This window comes from Pseudophryne corroboree, chromosome 12 (assembly GCF_028390025.1).
Source record: "Pseudophryne corroboree isolate aPseCor3 chromosome 12, aPseCor3.hap2, whole genome shotgun sequence".
In the NCBI taxonomy this organism is placed as follows: Eukaryota; Metazoa; Chordata; class Amphibia; order Anura; family Myobatrachidae; genus Pseudophryne; species Pseudophryne corroboree.
In genome coordinates this window covers 64,820,348-64,838,703 of record NC_086455.1, presented here as the reverse complement: position 1 = coordinate 64,838,703, position 18,356 = coordinate 64,820,348, and the positions used below count along the sequence as shown (strand labels likewise).

The 18,356-nt window shown below is 48.3% G+C and overlaps 1 protein-coding gene across 5 annotated transcripts in view; it reads left to right on the top strand.

The window, feature by feature from the left end:
* The window catches only part of ASB2 (ankyrin repeat and SOCS box containing 2), a 206,270-nt gene that overhangs the window by 49,540 nt on the left and 138,374 nt on the right, over positions 1-18,356 (top strand). For 4 of the 5 annotated variants that reach the window (XR_010190455.1, XR_010190454.1, XM_063947582.1 and 1 more), the window contains exon 2: positions 4,503-4,768. Coding sequence is in view for 3 of the 5 variants with exons in the window: in XM_063947582.1 (XP_063803652.1) it covers positions 4,503-4,768 (266 nt within the window). In the remaining 2 variants the exon portion in view is untranslated. Of the gene's footprint in view, positions 1-2,531; positions 2,553-4,502; positions 4,769-18,356 lie in introns of those variants that run through there. The other variant, XM_063947584.1, reaches the window with a different exon arrangement.

The window sequence follows — 18,356 nt, the reverse complement described above, 5'->3', positions numbered from 1 at the left end:
AATTCAAACGGGAACCACACCAACTTCCATTGAGCCCTGGACGGCAATGTTTGCCAGTGTTTGGGGTGACAGTTGGTGTGGCTCCCCTATTTGAATGTTGTACTGTGCTGCAGCCTCACCTCTGTAACTGCCACTGGCAAGGAAGTCCAGGGACAGAGCATTTTAAGGGGCAGATGTATTAACCTAGAGAAGGCATAAGGAAGTGATAAACCAGTGATATGTGCAAGGTGATAAACGCACCAGCCAATCAGCTTCTAACTGTTAATGTACATATTGGAGCTGATGGAATTCCCTTTGTACCTAATGGAATGGGTCATGTTGGAGGGTATGTATTAGCGCAAACTGGAAAGTGCATAGATTTGTGAGCAATGGTGGTGGCATCTGCTGGTGGGCACTGTTTCATGGCAGCAGCTAGGTGATGTTGGGATGCTCTTTGCTGGCAACTGATTGAACTAAAAAGGCCATCCTCACATGCCTAATTATGGTATGTCACCATGGTTTCTTTCTACGCAGTGATGGTATCCTTGTGCCCATGCGATAATGAGTGAGCTAGTTTGCTCAGGCACTAAGGAACAATGCTGCTGAGCCTGCATTTCTCTTTGTGGCATATTACATGGCCAAACATTGGAACAAAGCAAGCGATGGTGGCAACCATCATAATCGAATGGCAAAACCCTCACAATAGGGCCAAAAATATTGATGGTTGGAAACCATGGGCTATTTCTAGATTGGACACACAAGCTGTGGCATACAGTTTCTATGGTATCCGGACTCCAGGTCGACAACAAAAAGGTCGACACACCTTAGGTCGACGCCAATTGGTCGACACACCTTAGGTCGACATGGACAAAAGGTCAACATGGACAAAAGGTTGACAGGAACAAGGTCGACATGGAAAAAGGTCGACATGAGTTTTTCACAATTTTTTGGAACCTTTTCATACTTAACGATCCACGTGGACTACGATTGAAACGGTAATCTGTGCCGAGCAAAGCGGAGGCACCATGCCCGAAGCATGGCGAGCGAAGCGAGCCATGCGAGGGGACGCGGTGCACTAATTGGGGTTCCCGGTCACTCTACGAAGAAAACGACACCAAAAACACATAAAAAAAGTCATGTCGACCTTTTTCCATGTCGACCTTTTTCCTGTCGACCTTTTGTCCATGTCGACATAAGGTGTGTCGACCAATCGGCGTCGGCCTAAGGTGTGTCGACCTTTTTGTTGTCGACCTGGAGTCCCAGACCCGTTTCTATAATGAGTGAAGGGATGTGCAGTACCAACGGTGCACACCCTGCACCTATGCATCATACTCACCTTTCCTGAGTCTTGGGTCAACAATGCAGAAATCACCAGGAAAATGACACAGCCACCATTTTCCAGGAGATTTGTACATGCTCAGTGTGGAGAAAGTTAACATAGCGAAGGCACCATTTTCCTGGAGACATGCACACATGTGGAATCTGCTATGCCACGACAGAGGAGGACAGCCCCTGTACACAAGATTTCATGTTGGGAATGAGATTACTTAGATGAGCTATAGGACTGCAGAAGGTGCACTCATGGGGCATTCCCTGCTTTGTTGGAGGATGTACAGATTTGTTTTCCAAATGGGACACATTTTATCACCCTTCTATCTAAATAAAAACTTAAAAACATATAAATGTGCCAGTTCTAATGCAGTCCCCTCTGTTTTATAATTAGATACATAAATTAAGCTAAACTTTCAGGCCCATATAGACGGGTCGATGCGGGGAGAGATGTGTGCTGAGCGAACAGCTCAGCACACATCTCTCCCCCCGCTCAGCACAGCGTGGAATTGACGCACATCGCCATCTAGTGGTGAGGCATTTGTATGTCATCATTAACTTTATTCAAAGTGACTTGGGGTTATTATGAGGAGCAAAACGGGAAAGACACAGTGCAAAAACCTCTGAATTGGGACTGCGCTATGCGATTTGTGCCAGCGCGCCTAGATTCCTGCCAGAGTGTGTTGCCAGCTTTGCAGAGAATCAGAAATCAAGGAACAAAAGTTGGTGCAATCCGATGGGTGGAGAAAGTACGGAGAAAGTATGTCCTGGATGTGGGGTGTCTTTGTGCAAACCCACACTATTTTTGTTGTGTGCCCAGTTTGCTTTGTAGACCCAATAATGTGCATAGTAACACACTCACGTTATGTCAGCAATGTGTAGAATTCTCTTATGTAATGCTATTATGTAATCATGGATGTGGACTTCTAATATATGTGTTTATGGTATTATAATTCATAGCATTCCAGTGACTACATGGAGAGGTTGATACTTATCATTATCATATGTCATTGTGCTACTTTTGTCAGTAATAACAAATGGGATAATGACTCCTAATTACTCCCGCCCACTCATGTCATATAGTTAGTACTGCTAATTGAGGCTGTATGCTTCAATTTAAAATAATGCTCATTCTTTCAAGATACTTTAGGTTCTTGCAGAGCAAGGGGAGGCTCTCCTGCACCCAGAACAAATCCACTTTGTTCCAGGCAGTGGGTTTCTAGAGGGGGGTCCAAATATTTAATGTAAGTGAAGAAAATCACAAAATATTTTTTTTCTATATATAACAATTAATTCTAGATTGTTTCAGTTGATTATTAGTGTTGCGTGAAAGTGGAAATGGAAGTCTAAATCCAGGCATGCACTATCCTATCGTATAGAGGGGGTAATTCTGAGTTGATCGCAGCAGCAAGTTTGTTAGCAATTGGGCAAAACCATGTGCACTGCAGGGGGGGGGGGGGGGCAGATATATCATTTGCAGAGAGAGTTAGATTTGGGTGGGTTATTTTGTTTCTGTGCAGGGTAAATACTGGCTGCTTTATTTTTACACTGCAATTTAGATTTCAGTTTGAACACTCCCCACCCAAATCTAACTCTCTCTGCACATGTTGTATTTGTCCCCCCCTGCAGTGCACATGGTTTTGCCCAACTGCTAACAAATTTGCTGCTGCGATCAACTCAGAATTAGGCCCATAGGCGGTGATTCAGAGATGGACGTAATGTGGATGATTGTAGCAACCTTCTGCAGCTGCGTATACATATAAGTCACACTGCACATGTGCTACAATGGTGGTTGCAGTGAGGATTTATGTGCAATGTGAGTGACGGGGAGTATTTGTGGGAGGTAACAGGGGAGTGGCAACTGTTTCGGGGCGTATTACATCTTACGACTGTGATCTCAATGCAGTACGGTTACTGAGAATGTCAATTATCGACCGTTGTGCGCCTGATGTCTGCATCTTCGTAAGCAAGCAGCGGATCCCAGACGCCTCCGGTGTGTGTCTCATTGCAAATATCTTTGCATTTACAACCATCTCTGGCTTAGGCCCACAGGGCCTAATTCAGAGTTGATCGCAGCAGCAAATTTATTAGCAGTCGGTCAAAACCATGTGCACTGCAGGGGGGGGGGGGGGGCACACATAACATGTGCAGAGAGAGTTAGATTTGGGTGGGGTGTGCTCAAACTGAAATCTAAATTGCAGTGTAAAAATAAAGCAGCCAGTATTTACCCTGCACAGAAACAAAATAACCCACCCAAATCTAACTCTCTCTGCACATGTGATATCTGCCCCCCCCCCCCCCCCCCCCTGCAGTGCACATGGTTTTGACCAACAGCTAACAAATTTGCTGCTGCGATCAACTCTGAATTACCCCCATAGTCCTCTTACTGTTGCCAGCCAATATCACAGGGACTCCTGGCTACTCTGGCAAGCTTCTGTTGCTGCTATTTGATAAATTGTGTGTTGTGTTTTTCTAAGTGGGAATGGTGGTTTTTCTCTCAGCTGGAATCTATAGCTATCACATGTCCTTTATTTCCAGGGGATATCAGAGGTATTACATTTACCCATGTTTACTGTATATGTGCTTAGATCAGGGGTGGGGAACCTTTTTTCTACCAAGGGCCATTTGGATAATTATAAAATCCTTCGGGGGCCATACAAAAATTATCAACTTAAAAATTAGCCTGACCCCAGTAGATATGCCCCCATTAGATATGACCCCTAGTAGCGCCGCTTACACACACACATTAAAAGAAAGAAAAAACACAATACTCACCAGCCCCGCTCCTGCTTCCAGACCCTTGCCCTCTGCCTGGCTGCCTGCTCCTCAGAACTATGGGAGAGACGTCATGACATCTCTCCCATAGCACCGCACAGGCACACTGCCAGAGCCGGAAGCCGTAGCTCAGGAGTGAGCTCCTACCTCCGGCTTCTGCTGAGGGGAAGAAGCCAGGCGCCCGCTAGTAACAAAATCTCAGTGGGCGCCCAGCATCTCCCTTGGTTAGGTGAGCCTGTGAGGGCCAGATCAAGTGGCTTTGCGGGCCTTATACGGCCCACGGGCCTGAGGTTCCCCACCCCTGGCTTAGATGCATCTGTGCTAAATGTGCTTGGAAATTATGTTTAAAGATTCTGCACATGTCTGAGTATCAAGTTTTTTTTTTTTAATTGAAGACGTCTCTTTCTCTCACCTTATAGTACAAAGAGGTAAACATGGCGACGCAGGTTTCCAGCTCACAAGCGCCTCAGTGCACTCTGGGCTCGGAGGAGTACAGTCTGTACAGCAGCATGAGTGAGGAAGAACTGATACAGATGGCCATTGAGCAAAGTCTCACTGAGAATAGCACCAGCCAACCAACTGCCCACAGCCATCAGAAGCTAGCCCCCAACGTCAATGCAGAATCAACAGCTGCTGCCAACTGGACACAGAGACCCTCTCACCGACCACCTCGCCCCAGCAACAGGTGACTGATATCGCTTGGATAGTGGTCTTATTAACCACTGCAGTATTCTCAGCTGTGAAGTAGAAAGAAAAAATTGTGTTAAAAAGTGTTAATACTAACTTCTCCAAAGCAAGACCCCATATTGTGAGTGCAGACTGCAGCAACAACCCAGTGTCCTAAGTACAATATTATTAGCAAAGTATGATAAGTGCACTCAGGGCCGAAACTAGACATTTTGGTGCCCTGTGCCAGATAGTGAATTGGTCCCCCCCCCCCCCCCCCCCATTTATTCAAAATAGGGCTAGTGCATGCAAATTATAGGGGCGTGACCTCATGGGTAAGGGGGCGTGGTCACAAAATAATACCAAATCATATTACGCTGCACAATAGTCTCCATTATTCAAATTACGCCGCACAGTAGCAGCACTTATACACATTACATCGGGTAGATCCCCCTTTTACACATAACTACAGGTAGAGCCTCCTTTTACACATTACGCCAGGTAGAGGCCCTTTTACACATTACTCCAGGTAGAGTCCCCTTTTACACAGTACGGCAGGTAGAGTCCACTTTTACACATTACGGCAGGTAGAGCCTCCTTTTACATACACAGTACAGCAGGTAGAGTCCCCTTTTACACATGATTCCAGGTAGAGCCCCCTTTTACACATGATTCCAGGTGGAGCCCCCTTTTACACATTACCCTGGTGGAGGGGGGGGGGGCGCGGGGGCAGGGAGTGAGAGATTGATTTTATACTTACATTCCTCCCACCCAAACGCTGTAGACAAACAGGGGAAGACCAGCGGCGGAGCCTAGTGAGGGATGGGAAGCTGCAGGCTGGGCTGCGGCTACAGTAGTAAGTGTGAGCTGACCTGGACTGAATGCTTCCACTGTCCTCCCCTGACTGCCCACCCGAACGCTGCGGCTCCTCGCGGCGCAGGGCACTGTGGGAGTCAGCTAGGAAAGACATCATCACGTCTCTCCCTGGACACTGCAGGGGGGACGTAGGCAGAGCATCTGATCGTGCCCAGTGAGAAGGCGCTACTTTGGTGCAGGTTGTGGGTGCGCTCAGCAGCCGAGGAACTGAGCGCACACCACACACAGAGCAGCACTGCAGCGGCCAGCGGGAGGCAGTGAGAGAGAGAGGTTGTGCAGGTGGCGCTGCCAGATGGTGCGCCCACAGTGCAGTTGCGCTTTGTGCAAGGCACCACTGGCACACACCTACAGTAGTTACGACCCTGAGTGCACTTGATACTTATGCTGAGTCATGGATTTCCACAGGGTTCCCTACATACAAAGTTCTGTAGGGTTCCCTCTATACAAAGTTCTGTAAAGTTCCCTGTATACAAATTTCTGCAGGGTTCCTTGTATACAAAGTTCTGTAAAGTTCCCTGTATACAAAGTTCTACAGGGTTCCTTGTATACAAAGGGGCAGATGTATTAACCTGTAGAAGGGATAAAGAAGTGATAAACCAGTGATAAGCGCAAGGTGATAACACACCAGCCTCATTACAGATTTAAAAAATGACAGGAGCAGATTGGCTGGTGCATTATCACCTTGCACTTATCACTGGTTTCTCTAACGTCCTAGTGGATGCTGGGTTCTCCGTAAGGACCATGGGGAATAGACGGGCTCCGCAGGAGACTGGGCACTCTAAAGAAAGATTCAGTACTATCTGGTGTGCACTGGCTCCTCCCTCTATGCCCCTCCTCCAGACCTCAGTTAGAATCTGTGCCCGGCCAGAGCTGGGTGCTCCTAGTGGGCTCTCCTGAGCTTGCTAGAAAAGAAAGTATTTTGTCAGGTTTTTTATTTTCAGAGAGCTTCTGCTGGCAACAGACTCTCTGCTACGTGGGACTGAGGGGAGAGAAGCAAACCTACTCACTGCAGCTAAGTTGCGCTTCTTAGGCTACTGGACACCATTAGCTCCAGAGGGATCGAACACAGGTACCTAACCTTGATCGTCCGTTCTCGGAGCCGCGCCGCCGTCCCCCTCGCAGAGCCAGAAGTACAGAAGCAGCAGAAGCAAGAAGACATCGAAATCGGCGGCAGAAGACTCCTGTCTTCACTTAAGGTAGCGCACAGCACTGCAGCTGTGCGCCATTGCTCCCGCAGCACACCCACACACTCCGGTCACTGTAGGGTGCAGGGCGCAGGGGGGGGGGCGCCCTGGGCAGCAATTAAGATACCTGATGGCAAAAGTATACATATATACAGTCAGGCACTGTATATATGTGCGAGCCCCTGCCATTTTTACACATGAGAAGCGGGACAGAAGCCCGCCGCTGAGGGGGCGGGGCCTTCTTCCTCAGCACACCAGCGCCATTTTCTCTTCACAGCTCCGCTGGAAGGACGCTCCCCAAGCTCTCCCCTGCAGTATACAGGTGCAATAGAGGGTAAAAAAGAGAGGGGGGGGCACATAAATTTAGGCGCAGAGATATATATATATATATATATATATATATATATATAAAAACAGCAGCTACTGGGTAAACACTAAGGTACAGTGTAATCCCTGGGTTATATAGCGCTGGGGTGTGTGCTGGCATACTCTCTCTCTGTCTCCCCAAAAGCCTTTGTGGGGTCCTGTCCTCAGTCAGAGCGTTCCCTGTATGTGTGCGGTGTGTCGGTATGCCTGTGTCGACATGTTTGATGAGGAAGGATACGTGGAGGCAGAACAAGTGCAAATAGATGTGGTGTCGCCCCCGACGGGGCCGACACCTGATTGAATAGATATGTGGAAGGTGTTAAATGATAATGTAAGCTCCTTACATAACAGATTGGATAAAGCTGTAGCCTTGGGACAGTCGGGGTCTCAACCCATGCCTGCTCCCACAGCGCAGAGGCCGTCAGGGTCTCAAAAGCGCCCAATATCCCAGTTAGTTGACACAGACGTCGACACGGAATCTGATTCCAGTGTCGATGACGATGATGCAAAGTTGCAGCCTAAAATGACTAAAGCCATCCGCTAAATGATTGTGGCAATGAAGGATGTGTTACACATTTCTGAGGAAAATCCTGTCCCTGACAAGAGGATTTATATGTATGGGGAGAAAAAGCAAGAAGTGGCTTTTCCCTCGTCACATGAATTGAATGAATTATGTGAAAAAGCGTGGGATTCCCCTGATAGGAAGGTAGTAATTTCCAAGAGATTGCTGATGGCGTATCCTTTCCCGCCAACGGACAGGTTACGCTGGGAATCCTCCCCCAGGGTAGACAAGGCGTTGACACGCTTATCTAAGAAGGTGGCCCTGCCGTCCCAGGATACGGCCACCCTAAAGGATCCTGCGGATAGAAAGCAGGAAGCTATCCTGAAGTCTGTTTACACACATTCTGGTACGCTGCTGAGGCCAGCAATTGCTTCGGCCTGGATGTGTAGTGCGGTAGCAGCATGGACGGATACTCTGTCTGAGGAGTTAGATACCCTGGACAGGGACTCTGTTCTAATGACCCTGGCACATATCAAGGACGCGGTCCTATATATGCGGTATGCCCAGAGGGACATTTGCCTGCTGGGCTCTAGAGTAAACGCAATGTCCATTTCTGCCAGAAGGGTCTTATGGACTCGGCAATGGACAGGGGATACCGACTCTAAAAAACACATGGAGGTTTTACCTTATAAGGGTGAGGAATTGTTTGGGGACGGTCTCTCAGACCTAGTTTCCACAGCTATGGCTGGGAAGTCAAATTTCTTGCCTTATGTCCCGCCACAGCCTAAGAAAGCACCGTATTACCAAATGCAGTCCTTTCGTTCGCAAAAGAGCAAGAAAGTCAGAGGTGCATCCTTTCTTGCCAGAGGCAGGGGTAGAGGAAAGAGGCTGCACCACGCAGCTAGTTCCCAGGAACAAAAGTCCTCCCCGACTTCCACTAAATCCACCGCATGACGCTGGGGCTCCACAGGCGGAGCCAGGAGCCGTGGGGGCGCGTTTCCGACATTTCAGCCACCAGTGGGTTCGCTCACGGGTGGATCATTGGGCTATACAAGTTGTGTCTCAGGGATACAAACTGGAATTTGAGGTGACGCCCCCTCACCGTTACCTAAAATCGGCCTTGCCAGTTTCCCCCATGGAAAGGGAGGTAGTGCTGGCAGCAATTCACAAGTTATACCTCCAGCAGGTGGTTGTAAAGGTTCCTCTCCTTCAACAGGGAAGGGGTTACTATTCCACTATGTTTGTAGTACCGAAACTGGACGGTTCGGTCAGACCCATCTTGAATTTAAAATCCCTGAACATTTATCTGAAGAAATTCAAGTTCAAAATGGAATCGCTCAGAGCGGTCATTGCAAGCCTGGAAGAGGGGGATTTTATGGTGTCTCTGGACATCAAGGATGCTTACTTGCATATCCCCATTTATCCACCTCATCAGGAGTACCTCAGATTTGTGGTACAGGACTGTCATTACCAATTCCAGACGTTGCCGTTTGGGCTCTCCACGGTACCGAGAATATTTACCAAGGTAATGGCGGAAATGATGGTGCTCCTGAGAAATCAAGGAGTCACAATTATCCCATACTTGGACGATCTCCTCATAAAGGCGAGGTCCAGAGAGCAGTTGCTGATCAGCGTAGCACACTCTCAGGAAGTGTTGCAACAGCACGGCTGGATTCTGAATATCCCAAAATTGCAGCTGATTCCTACGACGCGTCTGCCCTTTCTGGGCATGATTCTGGACACAGACCAGAAGGAGGTGTTTCTCCCGGCGGAGAAGGCTCAGGAGCTCGTGACTCTAGTCAGAGACCTCTTAAAACCGAAACAGGTGTCGGTGCATCACTGCACGCGAGTCCTGGGAAAGACGGTGGCATCATACGAAGCCATTCCCTTCGGCAGGTTCCATGCGAGGATCTTTCAGTGGGATCTGTTGGACAAGTGGTCCGGATCGCATCTTCAGATGCATCGGCTGATCACCCTGTTCCCCAGGGCCAGGGTGTCTCTTCTGTGGTGGCTGCAGAGTGCTCACCTTCTCGAGGGCCGCAGGTTCGGCATACAGGACTGGGTCCTGGTGACCACGGATGCGAGCCTCCGAGGATGGGGGGCAGTCACTCAGGGAAGAAACTTCCAATGGTTGTGGTCAAGTCAGGAGGCTTGTCTGCACATAAATATCCTTGAACTAAGGGCCATATACAACGCCCTGAGTCAAGCGGAGCCTCTGCTTCGCAACCAACCGGTGCTGATTCAGTCAGACAACATCACCGCAGTGGCTCATGTAAACCGCCAGAGCGGCACAAGAAGCAGAGTGGCGATGGCGGAAGCCACCAGGATTCTTCGTTGGGCGGAGAATCACGTGCAAGCACTGTCAGCAGTGTTCATTCCGGGAGTGGACAACTGGGAAGCAGACTTCCTCAGCAGGCACGACCTCCACCCGGGAGAGTGGGGACTTCATCAAGAAGTCTTCACGCAGATTGCAAGTCGGTGGGAACTGCCACAGGTGGACATGATGGCGTCCCGCCTCAACAAAAAGCTAAAAAGGTATTGCGCCAGGTCAAGGGACCCTCAGGCGATAGCTGTGGACGCACTGGTAACACCGTGGGTGTTCCAGTCGGTCTATGTGTTTCCTCCTCTTCCTCTCATACCCAAGGTACTGAGAATTGTAAGGAAAAGAAGAGTGAAAACAATACTCATTGTTCCGGACTGGCCAAGAAGGACTTGGTACCCGGAACTGCAAGAAATGCTCACAGAGGAACCATGGCCTCTGCCTCTCAGACAGGATCTGTTGCAACAGGGGCCCTGTCTGTTCCAAGACTTACTGCGGCTGCTTTTGACGGCATGGCGGTTGAACGCCGAATCCTAGCTTAAAAGGGCATTCCGGATGAAGTTATTCCTACGCTGATAAAGGCTAGGAACAGTGGCGTAACTACTGCCCTCGCGGTGGCTTGGGGGCGAGGGGCTGCGGGGGCGCCGCCACTGATTTAGAGCAGATTGACATGCGGACGAGCGTCCGCATGTCAGTCTGCTGTTTCCTCTCCCTCCCTGCTGTAACGGGACACGGAGGGCACAGCGCGCCGCGCGCGCCTCTCCAGTGTCCATCCTGCGTCTCCGTCCGTCTGGTCTAATAATGGAAGTGCCGTTCGTGAGCTCTGATTGGCTCACGAACCGGCACTTCCTTTATTAGACCAGAGAGACGGAGATGCAGGAGGGACATGAGAAAGGCGCGCGCTGTGCCCTCCTTGTCCCTCCTTCACAGCAGCGAGGGGGGGGGGGGGGGCACTGAGGGGGCATATATGGCACAGGGGACACTGAGGGGGCATATATGGCACTGAGGGGGCATGTATGGCACAGGGGGCATATATGGCACTGAGGGGGCATGTATGGCACAGGGGGCACAGAGGGGGCATGTATGGCACAGGGGGCACTGAGGGAGCATATATGGCACTGAGGGGGCATGTATGACACGGGGTACTGAGGGGGCATATATGGCACTGGGGGGGCACTGAGGGGGTATATATGGCACTGGGGGGGAAGTGTGGGGGCATATATGGCACTGAGGGGGCATATATGGCACTGGGGGGGTACTGAGGGGGATATATGGCACTGCATGTGTACCTGGCACATGGGGGGGGGGGGGCTATATTTGGCACTGGGGGCACGTGAGCACCTGGCACTGTGGGGGAATATCTGGCACTGGGGGCATATGTGGCACTGGGGGCATGTGAGTACCTGGCACCGTGGGGGAATATGTGGCACTGGGGACATATGTGGCACTGGGAGCACAGCCCTAGCAACAAGCACTACCCCCTAGCAACGAGCATGACACCCAGTGCATGAAACTCCTGGCAACGAGCATGACACCCAGTGCATGAAACACCTGGCAACGAGCATGACACCCTGAGCATGAAAACCCCTGGCACCGTGCATGGAACCAAGAGCATGAAACCCCTGGCAACGAGCATGACACCCAGTGCATGAAACCCCTGGCAACGAGCAGGTAATTTAAAAGTAATTAGAAGCCTTACTGTAGGACTTAATGTGTAATGGGCATTACGGTGTGTGGCATAATGTATCACGGACATTGCGGTGTGTGTCATAATGTGTCACAGGCATTACGGTGTGTGGCATACTATATCACGTGCATTGTGGTATGTGGTATAATGTCTCAGGGGCATTGCAGTGTGGCATAATGTATAACGGGCATTGCGGTATGTGTCACAGGTATTATGGTGTATGGTATACTATATCACGGGCATTGTGATATGTGGTATAATGTCTCAGGGTCATTGCAGTGTGTGTCATAATGTGTCACAGGCATTGTATGTGCTATAATGTATCACGGACATTGCGGTATGTGTCATAATGTGTCGGGTATTACTGTGTGTTGTATACTATATCACGGGCATTGTGGTATGTGGTATAATGTCTCAGGGTCATTGCAGTGTGTGTCATAATGTGTAACGCCGAAGAATTTTTTGGCTTGGGGGAGAAAAACTTCTAGTTACGCCACTGGCTAGGAAGGACGTGACAGCAAAGCATTATCACCGTATATGGCGAAAATATGTTGCTTGGTGTGAGGCCAGAAAGGCCCCTACAGAGGAATTCCAGCTGGGTCGATTCCTGCACTTCCTACAGTCAGGTGAGACTATGGGCCTGAAATTAGGGTCCATAAAGGTCCAGATTTCGGCCCTATCCATCTTCTTTCAAAAAGAACTGGCTTCACTGCCTGAGGTTCAGACGTTTGTTAAGGGAGTGCTGCATATTCAGCCCCCTTTTGTGCCACCAGTGGCACCTTGGGATCTTAACGTGGTGTTGGATTTCCTGAAATCCCACTGGTTTGAGCCACTTAAGACCGTGGAACTAAAGTATCTCACGTGGAAAGTGGTCTTGCTGTTGGCTTTAGCTTCAGCTAGGCGTGTGTCAGAATTGGCGGCTTTGTCATGTAAAAGCCCCTATCTGGTTTTCCATATGGACAGGGCAGAATTGCGGACTCGTCCGCAGTTTCTGCCAAAGGTGGTGTCCTCTTTTCATTTGAACCAACCTATTGTGGTGCCTGCGGCTACTCGTGACTTGGAGGACTCCAAGTTGCTGGACGTAGTCCGGGCTTTGAAGATTTATGTAACCAGAACGGCTGGAGTCAGGAAGACTGACTCGCTGTTTATCCTGTATGCATCCAACAAGCTGGGTGCTCCTGCTTCAAAGCAAACTATTGCTCGCTGGATCTGTAACACGATTCAGCAGGCTCATTCTCATTCTCATTACCGCAGCCGAAATCAGTGAAAGCCCATTCCACAAGGAAAGTGGGCTCTTCTTGGGCGGCTGCCCGAGGGGTCTCGGCATTACAGCTTTGCCGAGCTGCTACTTGGTCGGGTTCAAACACTTTTGCAAAATTCTACAGGTTTGATACCCTGGCTGAGGAGGACCTTGTGTTTGCCCATTCGGTGCTGCAGAGTCATCCGCACTCTCCCGCCCGTTTGGGAGCTTTGGTATAATCCCCATGGTCCTTACGGAGTCCCCAGCATCCACTAGGACGTTAGAGAAAATAAGAATTTACTCACCAGTAATTCTATTTCTCGTAGTCCGTAGTGGATGCTGGGCGCCCGTCCCAAGTGCGGACTTTCTGCAATACGTGTATATAGTTATTGCTTAACAAAAGGGTTATGGTTATGTAGCATCGGTTGAGTGATTCTCAGTTGTTGTTCATACTGTTAACTGGGTAAGTTTATCACAAGTTGTACAGTGTGATTGGTGTGGCTGGTATGAGTCTTACCCTGGATTCCAAAATCCTTTCCTTGTAATGTCAGCTCTTCCGGGCACAGTTTCCTTAACTGAGGTCTGGAGGAGGGGCATAGAGGGAGGAGCCAGTGCACACCAGATAGTACTGAATCTTTCTTTAGAGTGCCCAGTCTCCTGCGGAGCCCGTCTATTCTCCATGGTCCTTACGGAGTCCCCAGCATCCACTACGGACTGCGAGAAATAGAATTACCGGTGAGTAAATTCTTATTTTATCACTGCTTTATCCCTTCTCCAGGCTTAATACATCTGCCCCAAAGTTCTGTAAAGTTCCCTGGGGGGGATGTACTATGTGACATCGCCGCCTATCGTCACGATGCTAAGTGCATATATGCTTACATATGCGCTTAGCATTGCAAAGAACAGCTCTTTCGATAAGAGCTGTCCTTCGCGATCCCCGGCGTCTCCCTGACTACTGGGGGCGGCCGTGGGGCATGCTGGGAGGGATCCGATCGGATCCCTCACACAGCGCTGTGGAGAGAAGCCCATTAAGCAAATGCGGTAAACAGGGGGTTTACTGCATTTTCCGCTTAGTACATCCCGCCCCCGTTATACAAAGGTCTGCAGGGTTTCTTGCATACATAGTTCTGTAGGGTTCCCTATATACAAAGTTCTGTAGGGTTCCCTGTATACAGTGTTCTGTAAGGTTCCTGTATACAAAGTTCTGCAGGGTAACCTCCATACAAAGTTCAGCAAGGTTCCCTGTATACAAAGTTCTGTAGGGTTCCCTGTATATGAAGTACTGTAGTGCTCTGTATATACAAAGATAGGGTTTCCTGTATACCAAATAGGTCGGCACTAATCATCTAAATATAAAACAATAATGAGTTAAAAGAATATTCTGCAAATCCCAGCAACGCAAAGACTCTATGGGCCGGATGTAATGGCTTGCGAGATGGACGACGCTCCGAGACTCTGGCTGAACTCGTACGTTTTTTTTAAAGCATCAAATGTTTACAAGGCAAAACCTGATTGGTTTTTCCTTGTAAACGTTTGCTGCTTTAAAGAAGCGTACAAGTTCAGCCGGAGTCTCGCTGCTCTGGCCGTCTCACAAACCATTACATCCGGCCCATTTTTTTAATACTGATTTAGAGGCCTGATTCAGGTTTCTTAGCACAGCAAAAAAAGCACACTAATTGGCAAAACCATGTGCACTGCAGGTGGGGCGGATGTAACATGTGCAGTGAGAGTTAGATTTGAGGGGGTTATATTATTTCTGTGCAGGGTAAATACTGGCTGCTTTATTTTTACACTGCAAATTAGATTTTAGTTTGAACACACCACATCCAAATCTAACTCTCTCTGCACATGTTATATCTGCCTCACCTGCAGTGCAGCATGGTGTTGCTCAGTTGTGGGCTTTTTTGCTTTTGTAATACCACTTTCACACCGCACAAATAACCCAATATCGACCCGGCATATTGGCAGGTAGACACGGGTAGCTGTGCAGTGTGAAAGGGCCGACGGCGAATTCCCGGGTCGCCTGACCCCTTCATTCAACCTGGGAATAAAGCAGTGTTATTCCCGGGTTGAATACCGGGTCAGTGGCAGTGTGAATGGGTTGCCGGGTCGATGCGACCCTGGACCCGTTCACTACACAGGGAGAGGCAGCGCAGAGATGAGCTCATCTCCAGCGCTGCCTCCGCCCCCAATGACGGTGCAGTCCCCGCCACTGTTTAGCAACCCGACCCGGCAATATGCCGGGTCGGGAAGGCAGCGTATATGGTCAAATGCCGAGTCCCACCCGGTAAGGACCCGTTTTCAGTTACCGGGTGGGACTCGGCATTTGCGATGTGAAAGGGGTATTACAAACCAGAACCAGGCCCAATGTTCACAAATCTCCTGTATGCATTGTCTCTTACATTCAAAGAACTTACTTTCATCCGACATCTATATCTGATAAGTTTAACCTTCAGAAGTCCTGCTTTGCACCACTACAGGATCGGGGGACGATCTATTCCCCCCCCCCCCCCCCCCCCTCCCCCTGATTTTCTCCTGTTATATAATTTCCCTTCACTGCATATCGTGGCAGGCAGACAAGATTTATGTCCCCGATTTATTAAAATGCTCTTGCTGGGACAATGGCTGTAATAGGTGCCCATCCAGGGTGAATAGTAAAGTGAGGGAGAATGCTGTCATTTTACTGTTACTGCGCATTGGTTGCATTAGCTGTTAGTTGCTGGGTTCCAGCTTTTCGGAGCATGGTAATAGACAATTATTGCAGTCCTCCTCAGAGCCAGCCCTAACCAATATGATACCCTAGGCAAGATTTTGGCTGGTGCCCCCTAGCACCACCACCAGTTCTGCCTCTGTCCCTGCACCCCTTTCCCAGCACCATCACCCATAGCAGTCCTTATTTTGGTGCTCCTATCCCCTATATTTTAAATAGGAACAGTGCGCACATTCGGCGCACAGCCTAAACAGGGACGTGTTTTTGCTGGCAATGGGCATGGCCATACAATAGTAACCCCAATTCAAATTACGCCACACAGTAGTGCATCTTTACTCATATTTTAACATGCGATAGTGTCCCTTATTCACATTACATCACACAGTAGTACCACTTTACCTTATAAACGTTACTCCTCACAGTAGTGCCCCTTATTCACATTACATCACACTGAATTGATCCTTATTCACAATACACAACACCATATTGCTCTTTATTCATATTACACCACAGTGCCCTTTCTATACGTAACACCACACAGTAGAGCACCTTATACACATAATGCCACACATTATTAATGTCTTTATACACATAATACTATACAGTAATGCCCCTTAAACATGACAAACATTATTAATGTCCTTCTAAACATAATGTATCTTACACATTATGCCGCGCATTATTAATGCATTTTACACATGACACGTATAATGCCCCTTACACATATGCCGAACACTATTGCACAACCAACCCACCTGTACACAGCACACAGCAGTCACATGGCTGTTAACACTGTGACCTCTGCCTCTGCTTGGATACATCTTGCCTCAATGAGCCATGCAGCAGATGCCTGGCATGAGTCGGTTGGCACCTCTGCTAACGTTGGGCGCCTTTTTTTGATGAAAATGCATCTTATTTGCATTGCTATATGGCTAGGATGCACAAGCAGCTTCTGCTGATTAAAATGATATGCAGCATGTCTATATACTGTGTGCGACTGTGGCTGTATCTACATACGAAATGCTACACACAGAATATAAGCATGCCGCATATCATTTTAATCAGCAGAAGCTGCTGGTGCCCCTAGGCATACCAAATGCCCTAGGCATTTGCCTAGTTTGCCTATGCCTAGGGCTGGCTCTGGTCCTCCTAGAAAGCTATGGGGACTGCTTCTACAAGTGGAAATAGAGGGACTGTCCAAGATATCTTTGATATCTGCACAGGGGTGTTTGAAGACAAGAGGTGGGCCCATGTGCAGTTGCTGAGACCCCTCAACGCTAAAAGTATTACACCTGTGCAGAACGTAACAAAGACTTTAGCACAGTTCCAGAAACGGCTATTTGTTGCACGTGTCATGTTTGTGTTGACTTCTTCTAAAGATTGTGTCACTGACCCAGGGTTCTGTACGCACCACACACACATTACAGATGTACAACCAGAGCCGGCCCTAGGCATAGGCAAACTAGGCAATTGCCTAGGGTATCTGGTATACCTAGGGGCACAAGCAGCTTCTGCTGATTAAACTGATATGCGGCATGCCTATATTTTGTGTGCAGCATTTCGTATGCAGATACAGCCACAGTCGCACACAGTATATAGGCATGCCACATATCATTTTAATTAGCAGAAGTTGCTTGTGCATCCTAGCCACATAGCAATGCAAATAAGATGCATTTTCATTAAAAAAAATAGGCTCCCAAAATTAGCAGAGCTGCCAGTTGACTCAAGCCAGGAACTATATGTGTCGTTATGTGTATAAGGGCATTAATTATGTGTAACATACTGTATGTATAAGGGGCACTATGTGTGTTATTATGTGTATAAGGACACTAATAATGTCTGGCATATGTGTAATGGACATTATGTGTGTCATTATGTGTATAAGGGCATTAACAATGTGCGGCATATGTGTAAGGGAAATTATGTGTATAAGGGCATTAATAAGGGTTGGCATAATGTGTAAGGCGCATTATGTTTATAAGGACATTAATAATGTGTGTCATGTGTAAGGGGCATAACTGTGTGGTATTATGTGTGCAAATGCATTACCAATGTGTGGCATTATATGTATAAGGTGCTCTACTGTGTGGCGTAACGTATAGAAAGGGCACTACTGTGTGGTCTAATGTGAATAAAGAGAAATATGGTGTGGTGTAATGTTGATAAAGAGCAATATGGCGTGGTGTAATGTGAATAAGGAGCAATTCAGTGTGATGTAATGTGAATAAGGGGCACTACTGTGAGGAGTAACGTATATAAGGTAAAGTGGTACTACTGTGTAATGTAATGTGGATAAGGGACACTATCGCATGATAAATTGTGAATAAAGTTGCACTACTGTGAGGCATAATTTGAATTGGGGGTACTATTGTGTGGCCATGCCTCTTGCCAGAAAAACACAAACCTTTTTGGGCTGTGCATTGAATGTGCGCACTGTTCTTATTTAAATTACAGGGGGTAGCAAAACAAAAAAAAGGACTGTGGGTGGGGGGTGAGGGCGCAGGGAAAGGGGTGCAGGGTCAGAGGCGGAACTAGGGGTGGTGCTAGGGGGCACCAGCCAAAATCTTGCCTAGGGCATCATATTGCTTAGGGCCTGCTCTGTGTACAACTGTATCTTCAGCAGTAACGTAATAAATCAAAATTGTGCAGATCTTTAAATAAAGCAGCAATCATCAAAAAATTCCATTTTCATTAATAAATATGTATGATTTAACCACTTGCC